Raw genomic sequence first — 18,804 nt, forward strand, 5'->3', positions numbered from 1 at the left:
CCACTCTTTTTTTTGTTTTTGTTTTTGTTTTTTTTACTATAACAGATTAACAAACAGAGAAGAAAGTGCTTTGACCTATTAATCCTAAACTCCCAACTAACTGCAAACCAGTCTGTGATAGCAGAGTCTGGGATTGAGGGCAGATCCCTGAGTACCATTCACTTGGAGGGAAACTTTCCTGATCCACCTAGTTGAGGGTTATTTTTGCTGGGATTCCAAAGTTGTAGCCAAGAGTGCCCATGAAGATGGGGGAGAGGCCTCTGTAGAACCTGGCAATGCTTCATACACCAGGTAGCAGCCTCGAGGAAGTATGGGTCAGAGAAGTAATTTCCAATGCCATTTCTGGGGATGGATTAAATAAATGGTGATGAATTTATACTTTCCAAAGTGAGGTAACTCAGTAGTTTCTATCCCCTCCTCTTCTTCCTGCCAACACATCCAGTAGTTCTTGGACCAGGCATTTTGTGATAACCCAGAGATTACATGGGACATAGACAGACTCTTGAACTCTTAGAGAAAAGGAAGCCAGTTAGGACCAAGCTTGAGATACCCTGGGAGCTCTGTGGAGTCCAGAAGTGGATGTGCCTTTTGGGCTGTGTGCTAGGCTGAGCCCAGAGCTCTGGTGGGCCCGGAAGGCAGCCGGTGTCGGCAGGTGCAGCCAGTATACGCAGAGGGATTTATGTCACCCCTAGGCTTCTGGAAATTACCAGAGGTGCAGAAAGACTCAGTGAGCCCACTGCATTTTCCACAGACTGAACAACCACCTTGCATGGTTGAGGATATATAGGACACAATGATTACAACAAAGACTGGAGCTTTATAGCTTCCTACCCTGTCTGCCATGTTCCCCAAAGTGACACTATCAGGGCAGACTCATGTCTCCTCCCAGAACTGATTCTTACCACTGGACACAATCTTATATAGGAAAAGAGAACCCTCCAGTTGGAAGGGAATCAGGGACTCAGAGTAGAGATGGCCTTGTAGCAGCCAGTTCAGGTCTCTCCAGTTACCTGGCAGCTCCAAGAAAAGCTGGGATGGAGGGAACGAAGCTCTCTAGACCAGAGCAGAGGCACTCAAGCCTATAATTAGGCATGAACAGTCCCCAAAGTCCCAAAATAATGACCTTGAGGCCCCCAACATAACCTTATTGTCACTTCCTCTGGTTACTGCCACTTGATCTATGACTCTAATGTGAAAACTCTCCAATTATTGCTCAAATGCCTCTTTTTGCTGAGATATTCTTAGAAAACAGGTAGAAAAACTCTTACAGTTCCTTTGCCACCATAATGCAATAACTCTGTTCACCAGCCATGAGCTCTGTGCCACTTATCATTATTTCTAACAATGGTATTTCCAGCCCCAGCGAACAAGGGAGAAGCCCAGGTTCAGAGAGGTTAAGAACTTGCCTGCAATCACACAGAAAGCACTTGGACATGCCACCCTGGGCTCTGGGGCACCTGAGGGATGTCACACCTTCCCCAAAGGCATCACCATTGCTTTTGGGGTTGCTGAGCCAAGCAAGTGGTCGCTCCTCTGCCCATGTCTGCCCCAGGTCACTAGCGCCCTGTTTCCATGCACTATATCCTGGCAGCGCCCCACACCACTGCCTGTTATTACTTAAACAACTTCTAGCAGTTTAACCTGGACTTGTAACGTTTTACTACTTCCTCTCAGAGCCTCAGCTGGCTGTGGTTGCGAGCTGAGGAGTTGTGTACGGAACTGACGATTGGAGAGAGGACAAATCCTGTCAAGCTCATCTTTTTTACCCTTTGCTCTGTGCTGCTTTTGGTCACTTTGATCTCTGGGAGGCACACACTCCCTCAGATGCGCAGAAGGCATACTGCCAAGCAATACAGTTTTAAATTCCTTTGCAAACAAATAAACAAAAAATGCCATTGAAAATCCTGCGCTGCAAGCTCTCAGCTCTGAAGCTTCCTTTTTATAGATTTTTCTAAAGCAACTTATTTTCAAACATTTGTAACATTTTCAACTACCCAATAGCAATTTTCACTTCTAACTATATCATCTGGCTGCTTGACAAATTATAATTTCTATGAGTCAGGCAGATCTCAAAACAAATAAGATGGAATAAAAAGAAAAAGTAGGCTCCTCACTGAAGTTTACATGACATTTGCATGTTGCTTGAGTGCTTCTCAAACAAGGGCAAGTGCCTGCAGCATCCATGGGGATGAGGGCTTCAAAAAGAGCCACCTAGTACTTCAAAAAGTCAACAGCTATATGCCACTGTCCTTGTGTGGACACCCCTATGCTTGGGGGGCCTCCGATGGAGTTATTATTTCCTATGAAGAACTACAGTAAGGCCTAAGATACATTTCACATGAGAGGCAAAGGAAGGCCCAGCATGCAGGTAGGTTCTGCTGTCAGGGCTGGCTCCTGTCAGGGAAATGGGGTCTTAGTGCACAGTCTCACAGGTGCACGGGGGTGGGGGATCACAGTGAGTGCCTCATCCTCTCTGAGCACTTGACAGTCACCTCGAGGGAGAAAGTGAAGTGGCCACGTCCTGGAGACCCTGAACTGCAGTCTGCCTGCAGGAGTGCAGACGGCCAGGGCTTCCCATAGCCCTTGCCAGACCCTTACCGAGCAGGCTGATGCCCAGCCGGGACAGGCCCTGCCGCAGCCCCTCGCCAAGGCTTTCAGGGAGCTGGCGCCGCCATTCCTCCTGTCGGTTATAGTGCTCTTCATCCAGTGACAGCCGGTCCATGTTCCGAGCCAGGCTGGTGGCCAGGTTGGTGATGGATGTGAGTGTACCTGAGGACACAAGAACACAGGGTTGGCCTCCTTATCACAGATGTGGTAGACTCCAGATCAGTGGTCCTAGAGGCCTGGGAGCAGTGGGAGCCTTTGTAGCCTCTTCTGGGACCCAGTGGTGGGTGACAGAGACTCCCACTTGGGCAACTTGAGCAAGAGCCTTAAAAAAATGAGCTGAAGATTAACATTTGCCCTTGAGGTGATGGTGCTCCTACAGGAGGTAAAGTAATAGCCTAAGTTGTCAGAAATTAGCCTAGAGTTTTACATGAAAACTATCCTTCATTATCACATAATTGTCAAGGCTTGGTGAAAACTGCTTAGTTTTTCTGCAAGTCTAGATATGAGAAATCAACAAAAAACTGGCTAGTTTAGACCTCCTCATTGAGGTCTGCTCTGATTTTAAAGGATAAGGTTATGTTGGTGAATTTTTTTTTTTTTTTTTTGGACAAAGTCTCACTCTGACACCCTGGGTAGAGTACCGTGGCATCATATCTCACAGCAACCTCAAACTCAAGGGCTTAAGTGATCCTCTTGCCTTAGCCTCCCAAGTAGCTGGGACAATAGGTGCCTGCCATGATGTCTGGCTAGTTTTCTTTCTTTTTTTTTTTTTTTTTGAGACAGAGTCTCACTATGTTGCCCTTGGTAGAGTGCCGTGGCGTCATAGCTCACAACAACCTCAAACTCTTGGGCTTAAGCGATTCTCTTGCCTCAGCCTTCCAAGTAGCTGGGACTACAGGCGCCCACCACAACACCCAGCTATTTTTTTGTTGCAGTTGTCATTGTTGTTTTAGCTGGCCCAGACCAGGTTTGAACCTGCCAGGCTTGGTATACATGGCAGGTGCCCTACCCACTGAGCTATGGGTGCTGCCCCTGGCTAGTTTTGTTTGTATTTTTAGTAGAGATGGGGTCTCACTCTTGCTCAGTCTGGTCTTGAACTCTTGAGGTCAAGCAATCTACCCACCTTGGCCTTCCAGAGTGCTAGGATTACAGGTGTGAGATACTGTGTGGGGTCCTAATTAAAGCTTGTAAAGAAATGTTTCTGGGTGGCGCCTGTGGTTCAGTGGGTAGGGTGCCGGCCCCATATACGAGGATGGCAGATTCAAACCTGGCCCTGGCCAACCTGCAACAAAAAATTAGTCAGGCATTCTGGTGGGCCCTGTAGTCCTAGCTACTTGGGAGGCTGAGGCAAGAGAATCGCCTAAGCCCAGGAATTGGAGGTTCCTGTGAGCTGTGTGACGCCACGGCACTCTACTGAGGGCGATAAAGTGAGACTCTATCTCTACCAAAAAAAGAGACATGTTTCTGCTTTAGTAATAAACATTGTTCCCTCTATATTACTTCAGTTATAATAAAGGGAAGCACTAAATTTTATCATTTGACATTCTGAAGAAATAGTTATTGTGTCATGGAAAATATGTACAGTTTTGATATTCAGGATGTCAGTTGACAAAAAGGAGCAGATCCTGTGAAAGCCATGATTCCATCTGGTTTTCCTAAGAAAGGCGATGTCAGTATCTTGTTCAAACAGTCATGGTCCCTTCTAGCAGGTCTCCATCCACCTCAGTGAGCAAAACTGAATGATATCAGTGGACAGATCTGGACACAGCCCAACGAGCTCATCTATTATCAAACAGCTAGTTCCAAGAAGAAATGGAAGTGTCATTTTCACAGCTGCATATTTACCATAATCTGAAAAGAAAGAAATCCCTCCCACACATGTGTGTATACACACAGATACCAAAAAACCAAAGAGACTTTGCTAAGAGAAAGCAAATGTAAAAATATTCAGTGAGTCAGTATGCTCAAAGTACCACTGAAGTTCAGTTTAATAGGTGTTGGTTGTCTTATTTTAAAATAAGAACAACAACGACAGAGAGTCTAGTGTCAAGAGTGAGAAATGTGCCAGTGACTCAACTGGTGAATTTCTGCAGCTCAGCCCCGGCCTCCTGGATGACTTGGGGCCTGGGGGAGTGGCCTTTCTACTGTCCATGGAATTTGTTGTATTGTTCTTGCAGTTCTTTTGCCAGCCCCCACCCCTACCCCTAATCACCTACCCCATATATGGATCACAGATTCTAATAATTCAAACTCAAGTCATTTTTTATGCCTTCTAGATAATTCCACAACCTGCCCACTCATGATGGAGTTGTAGCAGTGTCTATGGTACAACGCCCTTCATGAGGAAGAAGCCCTTTGCTCTGTTTTCCCTGACTTCTGCTAATAAATAGGAGGGTCTTAGATGGCCCTTGTTTATTTACAAGTCACGCTAACCTGACCAAAATATCATCAAGCAAACACACGCAGATAAAACTAAAATATTCTTCCTTTTACTGGGAAGCACGCAGGCCTCACTCAGCCCACAAGATGGCACTGTTTACATATCGAGCTAGAGGAAAGCTGGCTGCTTCCCCTCCAGATCGGCTCCCATGTCAGAATGTATTCATACCCTTAAGAAAGTTATGACAACTGTATCTACATTAAAAAAAATATGATGAGGCAACCCAGTGTAGGATTTCTGATGTTTAACAGAAATCCTGAACACCTTTACTATTTCTGTATTTATCACATGGAATAACAGTTGAGTCAGTCCTTGTTTTCCCAGTGGGAGGTTTAAAATTCTGAAGTTTCTGAAACATTTTCACATAGTACAGGCAAGAAGCAATCTGTTTAAAACATAAGATGTTATGTATGAGCTTTGTTACAAATCCAACCTTTCACTGCAAGCTAACAAGTCAAACAAAGCTACAGGCACTCTGAATGCATTTCAAACTTTAACACATTCTTTCAAAATCAAGAACAAGGCAGGAAAGGGATGAAATTAAGGCATGATTGCAAGGAACTGAAATAGCTACCTTTGGAAATGTGCTTAACAAATGATGTCGTCCCTCTGGAGACTCCGCTTACGAAGGCTCCGGGGCCCCGGGTCAGCCCCTCGTATGGAAGCCTGAAGAAGTCTGCGATGCCATTCCCGATGCTTCTCACCAGACTTGCCGGGCTGCCCAGGATCTCCAGGGAGCCAACCACCCAGCCTGCAGCAGACCAAAGAGAAGCCATTACCGAAAGTATGGCACTTTCAACATTTGTGACAAAGTGACCCATTTTCTCTGCAATCCATTTTTCACACTGGAATTGAGAATGTAATATGCTTCTTTGGAGCAAATTAAGGGAAATAACTTATTCACTATGAATTCATAAGTGGCAGACTTTCATACTTTATAAATCAAAGTGATCCTTTGGCGGCCCCACAAATGGCTTTAATATGATTTCCTTGTTGGAGACTCCCATATTCCTGCTAAAAGGGGTCCATTTTCAGAGGATGCACTCCCACCACAGCCCGAGGACAGGCTTCCCTGGGCTGCAGGTGTCTGTAGGAGCTCCCTGGGCAATGGAAGCACTGGGATGAGGAGGAGATGCCTGGTCCCGGGGAGGAGGCCAGATGCTAAATGGGGTGTTACAAAGGGGATGCAAACTTCTGACAAGGATGGAGGAGTTATTTTTAAGCTCTCTCAATCCTACCAAGTTGAGAGCTTGCCTTTAAAGCAGAGCTAGAGCCAGACAAATGTCTCCCTTTCAACCCCAGCTTTGGCTGTGTAAACATCGGTGACAGGGACATACTGATTAGGTTAGAGAGAGGGGAGTGTTCCCTGTGAATGTCCCAGGAGGGTAGCTTGGATCTGGTTTCCTGTTCAAGCTTAGGCTTGCCAGGAGCTGGCCTGCTCTGAGTGCCTCGTGGGAATGTGGCTGCAGTGCGGGTTCTGCAGAGGTGGCCTGTATTCTGCCCCCTAGGATGGGGATTTGGGGCTGTAGGTCTAGAGGGTTGAAGGGGCAGGCAAGGGCCAGGGCCAAGGACAGGAGGAATCAGAAAAAAAACTTCCTCCGGGAATCCAGTGACCTCCCTAGCTCAGCACTCAAGAGTCCATAATGGCAAGGCCGTGGGGACAGGACTGTGTGAGAGCCCTTCCTCTCTCCCTCCCTCACCAGCAGGCTCTTTAAGTCCTGGGACAGAGATCCACAGTCAAGTCACTGATCCAAGGGGATCAGGAAGGTGTGGGTAGAGAAGCCCAGCCAAGATCCTAAAGGGTTCTCCCACCCAGCCTGTACATAGAGTCAAGTTCTGAGTTCTCTTCTCTTTTCTGGAACATTAGCATGATAACACTAGAGTTTAGGTCAAAGGAGAGAAGAATTTCCAGAAGATGATAATTATAAATAGGAAGGCCTATGGGTGCCAGGCATTCAATTCAGTTACTTTGTACAGCAACTGTGTAAGAGAATTGTTACCATCACATTGCCAATGAATTCAGGCTAGCTGATGACTAAGGGGCTGCCTGGCCCAGAGAACGGACTGAGGTGGCGGAGGTAGAGGTAGATCTAACATGGGGTTACTGTCCCCACGGTCTCACAGCCAGAACAAAAGAAGGAAACTGAGGCTTAGAAATCAACCCAATTGCTTCCCATCTCCTGGCTGATTAGACATGTGGGCTGAGTTGCCAACCCAGGTTTACCTGATTCCAAAGCCCACCCCACTGAAGGACACCATGGCAGGTTATGGGTTATTTGTCTCTGGAGGGGGCTCTCTGAAGGTAAAGGAATGACAGATCCCTATTAGCCTAGAAAGGCCGAAAATTTCTACCTGAAGGCAGAAGATTGGTCTAGAAACATCTCAATTCCCCTTTTCTCCAAAGATTCCATATATGAAGAAACAGTTGTTACTGCTAAGCAAAGCCCATTCTACTACAGGTCCATTTGGGTTACTGGAGGGGCTCAGGGAGGGAGCAGGAATCCACCACTTTGCCACCTTGCTCCCACCCCACTACTGGGGCCCCTCCCTTCTCCTCCAGGCCACACGAAGTGGGGAGAACTGCGGTCCTGGGATCAGGATCACTGATGCCCGAAGCCACTGCCTTATAGGAGGGTAGGATGTGGACCAGAGCTACATCTTAGTGGCATGTGAGCTGGCCAGAAAATATCCAAGGGTACTCCTTTATTTTCCTCCAAAAGAAAATCTATCTTTTACTTACTTGTTTGAAAATTTTGTTGAAAAAGGAAGTGTGCCTGGCTTCCCATCAATTTGAGACTTGACTGTGAAGAGGGACCTCGGGAAATTACAAAGCCCACATTCTTTCCTTCAATAGGGTCACTCCTTTTAATTACTGTTTATTTTTAAAAAACCTCTTCCAGGTGACTCTACAACTTCCCTAGAAATGAGCTCAGAGTGTTTTCAACCACCACAGGCAAGAAAAAATTTCTACCCAAGTAAGTGGGTGAAAGCAGCCCTTATAGGATGCCAGTCCATTCTCTCAAGGACCTCTCTCTACCTGGGGCCTGGTAGCCTCTGGCCATCTTCCCATGTCCCACTCCTTCAATCACTGCTTTCCTTCAGATAATCTTCAGATTATCCCCAGATCTTTAGTGATAGGAAAAAAACCTGGACCTCTGATCAGAACTCCTTTTCTTGGTATACAGTGAGGTGGGGAAGCAGCTTAGAGGATCTTTAGGTGAAATACAAAAAAGTCCAAATTCAATGTTCTAAGAAAGCTCATTAAAAATGTAAAAGAAAACAAAGAGAGATAATCTTGAGCACACAGGCCGCAGGAACATAGTCACTTGGTCCCACAGGCAGAACTTCCCCACCAGTTCATCACACACAAGGCACTCCCCACACCCCAGCTCAGTGCAAAGACTGCCTGGGAGCCTCACTCTGTCCCAGGCCTCAGACAGGCAACTCAGTAACCTCTGTGCCTTCTTCTCATGTTAAAAGCAAAAGCTGCCTGAAAGGGAAAGTTTCTGGAATTGTTTCTAAGTGTATTTGTCTATTAAATCTGAAATATTAACTGCTTATTTTTGTCCTTTTTCCCCTTTATTCACCACTATACTAATGAGGATAACTGCTTATTTTTACATTATTTCTTAGCAAGAGGGAAATATTTCCTTCATTGTTGTGTGGACTATCAAACAACAGGTCTGGCAAGGCCCTCTCCCCAGTCTCGTCAGATAGCCCCGTTAACTCTGTCAGTTTCATCATGGAGAAAAGGCAATCTTACCATCATGGCCATAACTGCCAGGTCATTTACTGCTACAATCTTTTCTTTCTTTCTTTCTTTTTTTTTTTTCTGAGACCAAGTCTCATTCTGTTGCCTAGGCTAGAGTGCCATGGCCTTAGCCTAGCTCATGGCAACCTCAAACTCCTGAGTTCAAATGATACTCCTGCCTCGGCCTCCCGAATAGCAAGGACTACAGGTGCCCAAAATGCCAGGCTAATTTTTTCTATTTTTAATACAATGCCTGTCTAATTTTTTCTATTTTTAATAGAGACAGGGTCTTGCTCTTGCTCAGGCTGAACACGAGCCATCCTGCCTTGGCCCCCCAGAGCACTAGGATTACAGGCGTGAGCCACTGTGCCCGGCCTACTGCTACATCTAAATCTCGTGTAGAAATGCATTCCACAAGTACAATGGTAAATAGAAGGTTGCACAGAGGTTGTTTTCTCCTTGGTAACTTTCAAAATTAAGCTTTCCATGTTCTTTACGGCAAAGGGTCGACAAGGTCAACTCTGGGTGGTGTTCTTTGCTTGAATTCTCGGGAGCCAATTGCAACCAAAGCCAGAAGCAACTGAAGCTGCTTTAGAATGAGCTTGGTTCAGGAACACATGCTTTGATGCCAATTACCATAAAGTATTCTGAGACCACACAGCCCCCAATACTCAGTCTTTATCGCACAGTTCTCCCCATACAAAATTTTGCATGCATAGTCAAACCACCCCTTGCAGACTTTTCCAGCCAGACTGCAAAGGAAAGCCTTTCCTCTCCCACCAAGTACTTTTGCCTACAGAGTAGCCATCTGCTTGGCACTGGAAAGTGGTAAGGCCCGAGCAGAGTCATGCTTTTTGTTTTTGCTCAGGTCTGTGGAGAGGCTGAGACATCAACAGCCTTCTCTCTGTGATCTGTCTAGATAGACAGTGCATGCCTTTATCATGATGATCACAAGGCACACAAATCCTCTGAGTTTGTTTAGAAAACTAACACTCCAGACCTGGATTTCTTATAGGACTAGACTGAAGGCCTGGGCTAGTTTTTCTGGTTGCACTAGTGTGCTAAGAAAGGGCCTTGTGCCTCAGGTGCTAAAAAAAATGTTTGCTAAATAGAATTAAAATTCCAAGTTATATAATGGCTACTATTGCTTCAAAAAAAAAAAAAAAACTGGGGTACCTTATGCTTTCACCTGATCCTCTCAAAAATCTTAAAATTCATTTTACAGATGAGGAAACTGAGATGTGGGGAGGTTTAATAACTTGGCCAAGGTCCTATATCTAACAGTAGCAGGTCTAGGTTTAAATCCAGTCCTATTTAACTGTGAGGCCCATGTGTGTCACCTCTCACTGACTGCTTCCTATGTCTTTAGTGAGGAATTTAACTCAAAGCGTGTCATTTGGCTCATCACACACCCTGAGCTTGTGTCCTCACCTGCTCTAAAAAGAGCCCCAGCGGCATAGTGCATTGCCAGGGCATGCACGAGCTGCCTTGCCGTGGTGAAGACAGGTCCTCTTTCAAACACCGAGAAGGAGAGAGGAGTGTGGTCAGAGGCTATGTACAGCTTGAGGGAAGCGTGGATGCTGACAAGCAGATTCACTGGGTGGATCACCAGTTTCCGCAACTTCACAGGGTTCACCAAGGCCCTGGCGTGCTGCCTGACCTGCACTGGTAGCACTTGTGTACCCCCAGACAGGTGCGTGGAGGGAGAAGCCAGCTTGCTGTTAGGAAGGTAAGTGTCAAACAAAGTTTTGATGTAGTACACAAATGTATCTTCCACATATAACCGGGCAGGTTTTAATTCAAAACTGAACTCGTTAATATCATAGAAGAAGCTCTTGCCCTCAGATAAGGTGATGCAAACTTTGATGAAACAGTTTTCCTTGTATTCTTCTAAATCTCTGTTTGATAACAGGAGACTCTGCATTTTGGAACACTGAACAGATTCTATTTTTCCCTCCTGGCAGACCAAGACAGCAAAGTGGAAGTTGGACTTGCTATGGAGCTGGTTGTCCAGCTGCAGGTCCCCGCAGTAGACCTCCACGCAGTACAGCTTGAAGAGGGCGGCTGCAGGCTCTTCCCCAGGGAGAGGCCCAGCCCCTGGGGCCATGTGGAGAAAAACATGGTCCAGAGTGAGTCTCAGGAGCTCAGCTGATGCTTTGTGGTGGGTTAGGTCATCAAACACTGCCAGGCTCAACTGTGTGATGAACATTTTAAATGTAACAATCTTCCCCAGAGTTCTAGAGGAGAAAGGGAAGAGAACATTAGTCTCCTTCCTTTTCTTTCTTTCTTTTTTCTTATATGACAGTGCCTTATTAAACATCTCCTGATGGGACATCTAATTCTTATAAGAAACAAGTAAGAACTCAAATCTCTATACATTGTGTCTGGACAGAGCCAGTCACACTATTAACAGTATTGGGAAATGCTGCTAGTGGGACTGTTACAAGTTCCTGTCATGTTTCTCGTGCGTTTCCCTTCTCAACACCAGATTTTTACTCCAAAATCCCGCTAGTCTTTGTGTGCTAATTCTTTATCATAATGATCACAAGGGAAAGAGATAATAAAATAACTGATACTCCTTCAGTTGAGAAAGCTAAGTGGGCAGAAAACTTGGCAGGAACTCCTGCCACCACAGCGGCCCTGTGTGGCATCAAGTCCGCATCCTGTCCTCTGCTGACCACGTTTCTAGGGCACTTCAGCTCTCTCCTACATCATCTTTTCCTTCATTACTAGTGGCTTATACACAAGCTGTCATTCTTCTTATCTTCTAAACCCCTCCTCTAGCTCCCCCACTGGTTTTTCCCATCCGCTTTACACAGCCTCCCCAACACCCTTTCCTGTCCCTCTCCTTCCTGCTTTCTAGAGTGCCCCACATAAGTTTTTGTTGCCCTCATTCCTGGTCTAGCAAAATGACTCATCAAGATCACCAGTGACTTCCACTTGGCCAATCAAGTGGTTCAATCTTCTGATTGGTTCAGTCAAAAGATAAACTTTCAGTATTTTGTTGACTTGGCCACAGTGGCATTCAGCATAGTTGGAAACGCTTACTTGTCTTTTTTTTTTTTTTTTTTTTTTTGAGACAGAGCCTCAAGCTGTCCCCCTGGGCAGAGTGCCGTGGCATTACAGCTCACAGCAACCTCCAACTCCTGGGCTCAAGCGAGTCTCCTGCCTCCGCCTCCCAAGTAGCTGGGACTACAGGCGCCCGCCACAACGCCCGGCTATTTTTTGGTTGCAGCCATCATTGTTGTTTGGCGGGTCCGGGCTGGGGATTTGAAGGTGGCGGCACCTTAGGTGTACGTGGCTGGCGCCTTAGCTGGTTGAGCTATAGGCGCCGAGCCTGTACTTGTCTTTTCTCAGCTCTATCCTCCTGGTCTCCCGAGCTCAGTCACCCCTGCCAAACCCTGCCTTCTCTCCCAGGCCTCTTACACTCAAGGTGCTCAAGGCTAAGCCCCTGGTTCTCTTCTCATTCCCTCTGTACTGACATCCTTGGAGATTGCATGCAGTCTTGGGACTTGTGCTACTTATCTGTATGCTCAAGACTAGGTGTCTAAATGACATCTCAATAAAATGTCTATCACCAAACTCTTGATTTTACCCCCATAAAGCTACGTATAGTCTTTCCCATCTCAGTTAATGGCAACCACATCCTACCAGTTGCTCAAAACAAAAAATCTGGAGTCATCCTTGATGCTTCTATTTTCAGTCCTTATCCAGTGTCAGGGAAATCCCACTGGCTTTTCCTCAGAAGTACATCCAAAATCTGACCATTTCTTACCTTTTCCACTGATACCACTATAATCTTAAGACACCAGTGCCTCTAGTGGTAACTATAATAATCTAACCAGTCTACATTTTTTCACCCTTGTTTTTCTATAGTGACTTCAACAAAGCCAATGATCTTTTAGAAGTGTAAGTCCTGGTGTGTCATTTCTCTGTTCAAAAAGCTCTAATGACGTCCTTGTTTCACTTAGATTTAAAGCTAAGCCCTCACCAAGGCCCATGAAGCCCTAAATATCACCTCTCTCTCCTTCTAGTCTTTACCTCCCCAACTTTACCCACTGCTTCCTTGACCTTCACCCCTCACCCACAGCAGCCTCCCTCCCTGCTCCTCTTGCAATCCAGGCACACTTTTTCAGACCTTTCACCTGGCCATGCCCTCTGTCTGGAAAGCTCTTTCCTCAGATAATCATGCTACTAGCCACTAGCTGCTTTCAAGTGTTTGCTCAAATGCCAACTTCTTGGTGAGGCTTACCTACATCACTTTTTTTTTTTTTTGAGACAGAGTCTCAAGCTGTCTCCCTGGGTAGAGTACTGTGGCATCACAGCTCACAACAACCTCCCCCAACTCCTGGGCTCAAGCGAGTCTCCTGCCTCTGCCTCTCAAGTAGTTGGAACTACAGGCGCCTGCTACAAAGCCTGGCTATTTTTTGGTTTCAGCCGTCATTGTTGTTTGGCAGACCCAGGCTGGATTTGAACCCGCCAGCTCAGGTATATGTGGCTGGCACCTGAGCCCCTTAAGCCACAGGCGCTGAGCCAGCCTACACCATTTTGTTTAAAATTCTATTCTCCCAGTCTGTAGGCCCAGGCACTCCCACCCTCATACTGGGCTCTGTTTTTACCTCTGCACAATCCTGACTTTCTGCTCTGACACAGAATTTCCTTTTTATTACATTTATCCTCTATTTTTCCTACCACATTCCATGCTTATGAGAATGTAATCTCCTCAAGGGCAGGGATTTTTTTTTTTAATTTACTGATGTATCCCACTCCTAGAAGAGCACTTGGGATCTAGTAAAATGTTGCTTAAAAAATATTTGTTGAATAAACAAATTAAGGAAGTAGAAACAAATCCTTATACTGTTTTTTTTTTCTACAGCTTAATATATAAGTTGTTGTATCATCATTAACATTTACATCTTAGAAAAAATACTTCTGAAATTGTTATATGGGCTTGAAATTTGTGCTATACAACTTAAAATTTAGGCTCCAATTCTGTTATACTATTAATTTTTTACAAACACTTTTAGGCAAAGAAAACATTCTATCTGTTCTAAATTCAAATTAGTAGACCTCAAACAAATGAGTTCTTAACCATACATGTCAAGCATGGAACATTTTAAGGAAAGGTTGACACAAATGTATCAAAGTTGACATTATTATTCTTCTGATTCTAAAATAAATAAATAAATGCTATTATAAAAATTAAAATACAGAAATTATTAAACAATCACTTAGAACCCCACATCTATCAACAATTTTGATTGTTTCTTTTCTTTTCAGTCTTATTTCTAGAAATGCTTTCTGTGTGTATATGCATATTATATGTATTGATGGGCATATGTACAGATTATATAAGTAGGATCATAAATATATATTTAATATTATACACTGCTTGCTTTATTTTAGATATTATGTACATTTTTCTATCCCATCGAAATTCTTTTAGACCTCTCTTTTTGTAGATATAACATTTATGAATCATTTCCCTACTGATGGGCATTTGTATTCTGAATATTTTGCCATTATAATTAATAGTGTGATAAATATCTGTATATGTCTTTGCCCACTTCTCTAATTATTTCCTTATTTTTTAAACTCTTACAAGTAGAATTCCTAAGCCAAAGAGATTTTAAAGTTCTTAATGCATATTGTTAAAGTGTTTTCCAGAAAATAGTACCAATTAGTACTTCTACTGTGACTATATGTGATGAATCATCATGGTTAATTTCATAAATAATATCTTTTTAAGTTTACATTTCTTTGATTACTTGTATTTCCCCTTCTATTCATACCTTTTGCCCTTTATTTTGTTTTTGAAAAAAAGGGATATGTTGATATTATTCCTGTTGAATTATATGAGTTCTTTTAAACTTTAAGGATATTAACTCTTTGCTTGGTTCTTTTTTTTTTTTCCAAGAAAGGGATGATCATCGCTCACGGCACTCTCTAACTCTTGTGTCCAAGGAATCCTCCTGCTTCAGCTTCAGTTTTTCTTTTTTTTGAGACAGAGTCTTACTTTGTTGCCCTTGGTCGAGTGCCACGGCGTCACAGCTCACAGCAACCTCCAACTCTTAGGCTTAAGCAATTCTCTTGTCTCAGCCTCCCAAGCAGCTGTGACTACAGGCACCTGCTACAACACCCAGCTTTTTAAATTTTTTGGTTGTAGTTGCCATTGTTTGGCAGGCCTGGGATGGATTCAAACCTGCCAGCTCTGGTGTATGTGGCTGGTGCCCTAGCCTCTGAGCTATAGGTGCTAAGCCTTGCCTCAGCTTCTTGAGTAGGTGGAACTACAGGCAACCACTATATTACCAGGGTCATTTTTAAATTTTTTTGTAGAGACAAAGTCTCGCTGTGTTGCTGCTCAGGCTTGTCTTGAACTCCTGGCCTCAAGTGAGCCTCCTGCCTCAGCCTCCCAAAGTCTGGTATTATTGGTTTGAGCCACTGCGCTGACCCTCATGTTTTTAAAACCTGATGGCAACACTCAGGTCAAATGAGGAAAATATGGCTCTAAGAGATGTATTTATATTTGATGTAGCTCTAATTGCTAACTTTTATTATTAATTATTAAGTTATATGTATATAGAGGTACATGAACTCACATTTCATGCTAATAATAATGGTATAATTCTAAGATGTATAGCTTGTAAACATGCTCATTAAACTTATCACAGAAGGGGTACCCAAGAAAGATGATATATAACTATCTATTGTAGGTATGATTTACTGTTAATAACCATATCCTTATATATGGATTACACAATAACTAGCCAAAAACTTTAAACATTAATTCGAGATGACAGAGAATGGTAAATGGTAGGCTTACAACTTTATAATAGGAAAGGTTACTATACTGCTATTGGGAAAATAATTAAAGCTACCTGTTGTGATTGGATAAGATAGATCCTGCTTTTCCTTCTGGGGCCACAGAGATGAAGATTGTGCCGCCCTGGTGGATGATGTCCACATACACATAGCCAAACCCAGTTAGGAACACAACCTGCAAAAAAAAGATTCAAAATCTGATTAAAAAGAAATAAAAGACACTACTGAAGTGGTCCACTTCAAATGTCTCAAGTTCAGATTCAATCCCACAAACACTTCCTGGTTACATTTCTTTCTATCCATGTGTACAGGCTATTTAGTTGATGTTAAATGAAGAAACTAAGCAATGATCAAATCTAGATTTTTCAATATCCAGCAGTAAGATTCACAGAAAAGCAATGATGGATGATGGGGCATGACTGTCTTCATTCTCTGCTTCTTTGGAATTGGCAAGTAACTCTGTATGGGCTGGTGTCCAACCCTGGGGCCCACTCTGCATGTGCATATGAATCTTGGTGGGGGAAAAAAGACCCCTAAAACTCAGGACTTATGTTCAATGTGCAAAAAAACTTTCCAGCTCTTGAGTGTTGACTTACTATTTGCAGGGTGTCCTTCGTACTGGAGACACAAAAACATAATTCCCCTTCCCCAGTAAGATACGTCATAATCCCTCCAAGGTCCCTTGTGTACTTGCATCAAGAATGTTGGATAAGTCAATTTGCTTGGAGTTGAAATTAATTTTTCTAGCATGGAAAAGTAGACTAAGACCTAAAACAGCTTCATCTCAGAAGCCAGGTGCCAGGACAGCAGTACAAATGTCTTTTCAGTATTAAATACCAATGTTGCTTAAATGGATAAATATTTGAAAACAAAATAGAACTATTTGCAAAACAACTCCAAGAACATCATGTTCACAGCCAGGATTACCTGAGGGTAGGGGCAAGAACCTCCTTATGCTTGGAAATGCTGATTCTCATGTTCTGCGATATCAATGTAGTCCAAGTTTGGGCCCTTTATTATTGTTAGGGCAGCAAATAAGAGAAGACAGACTGGAAATTACTGGATGAAGGAACAAAGATAGGTGCTTGCTTGACAAAAATGAATGTATTTTAACGCTGACCACATGAAAGGGTACCAGAACCACAGGAGAGGGTCACAGGCTCAAATCTGAAGCAAGTTCATAATCCCTGGGCTTCTTACTTTGTGAGTGACTCCTTCAGAATTTCTGAATATCTTCAGCACCCAGAGCACCTGGCTGTCATCTCCACCTCCTGCTTCTTGTCTTCCCCTGCAGCCCAGCTGTCAAACTCTCTGGGTCTGCCTGGTTCCTTCACTGCCGTCTTTTTCATTCTAGGTCCTCTACACCAGCTTAGGCCCTTGACTGCCACATACCAGTTCTGGGGCCTAGAATTCACTTTTCCCTACACAAGACTTTAATACTCCTGTGTATCCTTACATGTGCGACTTGGCAGACACACTATTCCATGATGTAATTCTTTACTTTTTCTTTTCCTTTGTAGCTTGACACCCACTCCTACATTGTAAAAGCATTTGAACCATTTCTTTTTTCTATTTGACTAAGAATTTTTTTGTTTTGTATTAAAGTCACCTGTTTATATGTCTGACTAAATTACTAGATTGTAAACTTCTTGAGGGCAGGAATGGAGTCAATTTGTTACATGTATTATGTGTATTCTGATGAATGTGTTTTCCAAATGAATTGTTTTATAAAAGACTCTATTTTGAATTTGTTGTATTTATTCAAGGTAAGAATTGAACTTGTCTATGATAAAATTTGAAATTAAAACTTGATGAGTGTTTTAAAAAATGGCTCAGTTCATGAATCTAAAATTTGAGAAACATTGCTGTTTATAAGAGCCATCTCTTTGTATGATATATAAGGTAAGCTTATTGCTTTTTTACTAGGCTAAAATGTATGGAATTATTTATTTGGTATAAACCTTTTTTAAGGTCTTATCTTCTCATGTATATTTTCTTTTCTAAGTGACCACCCATGCCAGGATGGGAACTTGAGGCCTCAAGGCCACATAGGGCCCTCCAGATCCCCAAGTGCAGCCCCCTTGGCTGAATCCAAAGTTTACAGAACAAATCTTTTTAATGAAGGATATAAAATTAAAGTTATATATAAGATTATATAACTTTATAAAATAAAGTTACATAAAATTTGGATTCAGTCCAAAGGCTGCACTCTAAGATCCAGAAGGCCACATGGCCCCGAGACCACAGGTTCTCCCCCCCAGGTTTTTAGCACTCTTTGGAGGGAAGAGTATGCAAATAGGGAAACGTGAATTGTTTTGTCCATTCTCAAAGTAACCTTCAGGTATTAATTAGGACATGAGGAATCTCAAACTCTCTAAGGTAATCAAGATCAGGTAGGTCAAAATTTTCTGTTAACTGCCCAAAGGACTTTAGAAAGCAAGTAAATTAATCCAAACTTTCACAGTATTTCTCCTGGCCTCAAACCTACACTCTAGAAACAATTTTTTTTGGATGTCCCTTTCACTCACTGCTAAGAATGTTAGAAACATAGGCTTTAATCCATTGAGTTTATCCTTGTCTCTCTTTACATTTCGAGAAACAACTCACAACTCTAAGCCTATATAGTAGAAAGGATTAGAGAATTAGGACCATGGGTGACACAAAAATTAGGCACTTGAACCCAGGTAAATCCTTATCTTGGCCTGATAGCTTGAATATTTTATCAATTACTCAACAAACAGAGAATACCTACAAAGAATTAGTCACGGTATCAGGCACAGGGGACATATTAATATAATCCTGTCCTATGTTGCTCACAGCCTCATTGTTGAAAAAGCCAAGTAAAGACATAATGAGAAGATAACTGACAGTTTCAGGGCAGAGGTGTATAAAATGCTTCTTCCTTTTAGTGTATGTTAATGGTCTCTGTGGAAGCTCCACGGGAACAATGGTTTTGTGTCTGTTTCCTTCAGTACTTATAACCAGTGCCTGGTATTCAGTAAAGATAAGGCTGATAAGTTGAATGGACATCTTCTCAATGTGGTTTCTGTTGTACATAATTCTAGTGTTTATCCATGTCTAGCTTTCCTTTCCTTCTGGGAACAGAACAGGATTATCCTCCCATCCTCCTGCAGTTAGGTATGGCCTGTGACTAGTTTGGCCAATGGGCTAAGGGCAATTGGCA

The 18,804-nt window shown here is 43.3% G+C and overlaps 1 protein-coding gene across 3 annotated transcripts in view; it reads right to left on the reverse strand.

Annotated features, from left to right (window-relative positions):
• Window positions 1–18,804, reverse strand: part of VPS13B (vacuolar protein sorting 13 homolog B) — a 777,819-nt gene that overhangs the window by 11,086 nt on the left and 747,929 nt on the right. For all 3 annotated transcript variants that reach the window (XM_023517476.1, XM_023517471.1, XM_023517472.1), the window contains exons 55-58: window positions 15,677–15,795; window positions 10,230–11,035; window positions 5,622–5,798; window positions 2,599–2,769 (exon numbers count right to left, since the gene is read on the reverse strand). In XM_023517476.1, coding sequence (XP_023373244.1) covers window positions 2,599–2,769; window positions 5,622–5,798; window positions 10,230–11,035; window positions 15,677–15,795 — 1,273 coding nt within the window. The remainder of the gene's footprint in view (window positions 1–2,598; window positions 2,770–5,621; window positions 5,799–10,229; window positions 11,036–15,676; window positions 15,796–18,804) is intronic.

This window comes from Otolemur garnettii, unplaced genomic scaffold, assembly GCF_000181295.1.
Source record: "Otolemur garnettii isolate 467f Iridium unplaced genomic scaffold, OtoGar3 scaffold00004, whole genome shotgun sequence".
In the NCBI taxonomy this organism is placed as follows: Eukaryota; Metazoa; Chordata; class Mammalia; order Primates; family Galagidae; genus Otolemur; species Otolemur garnettii.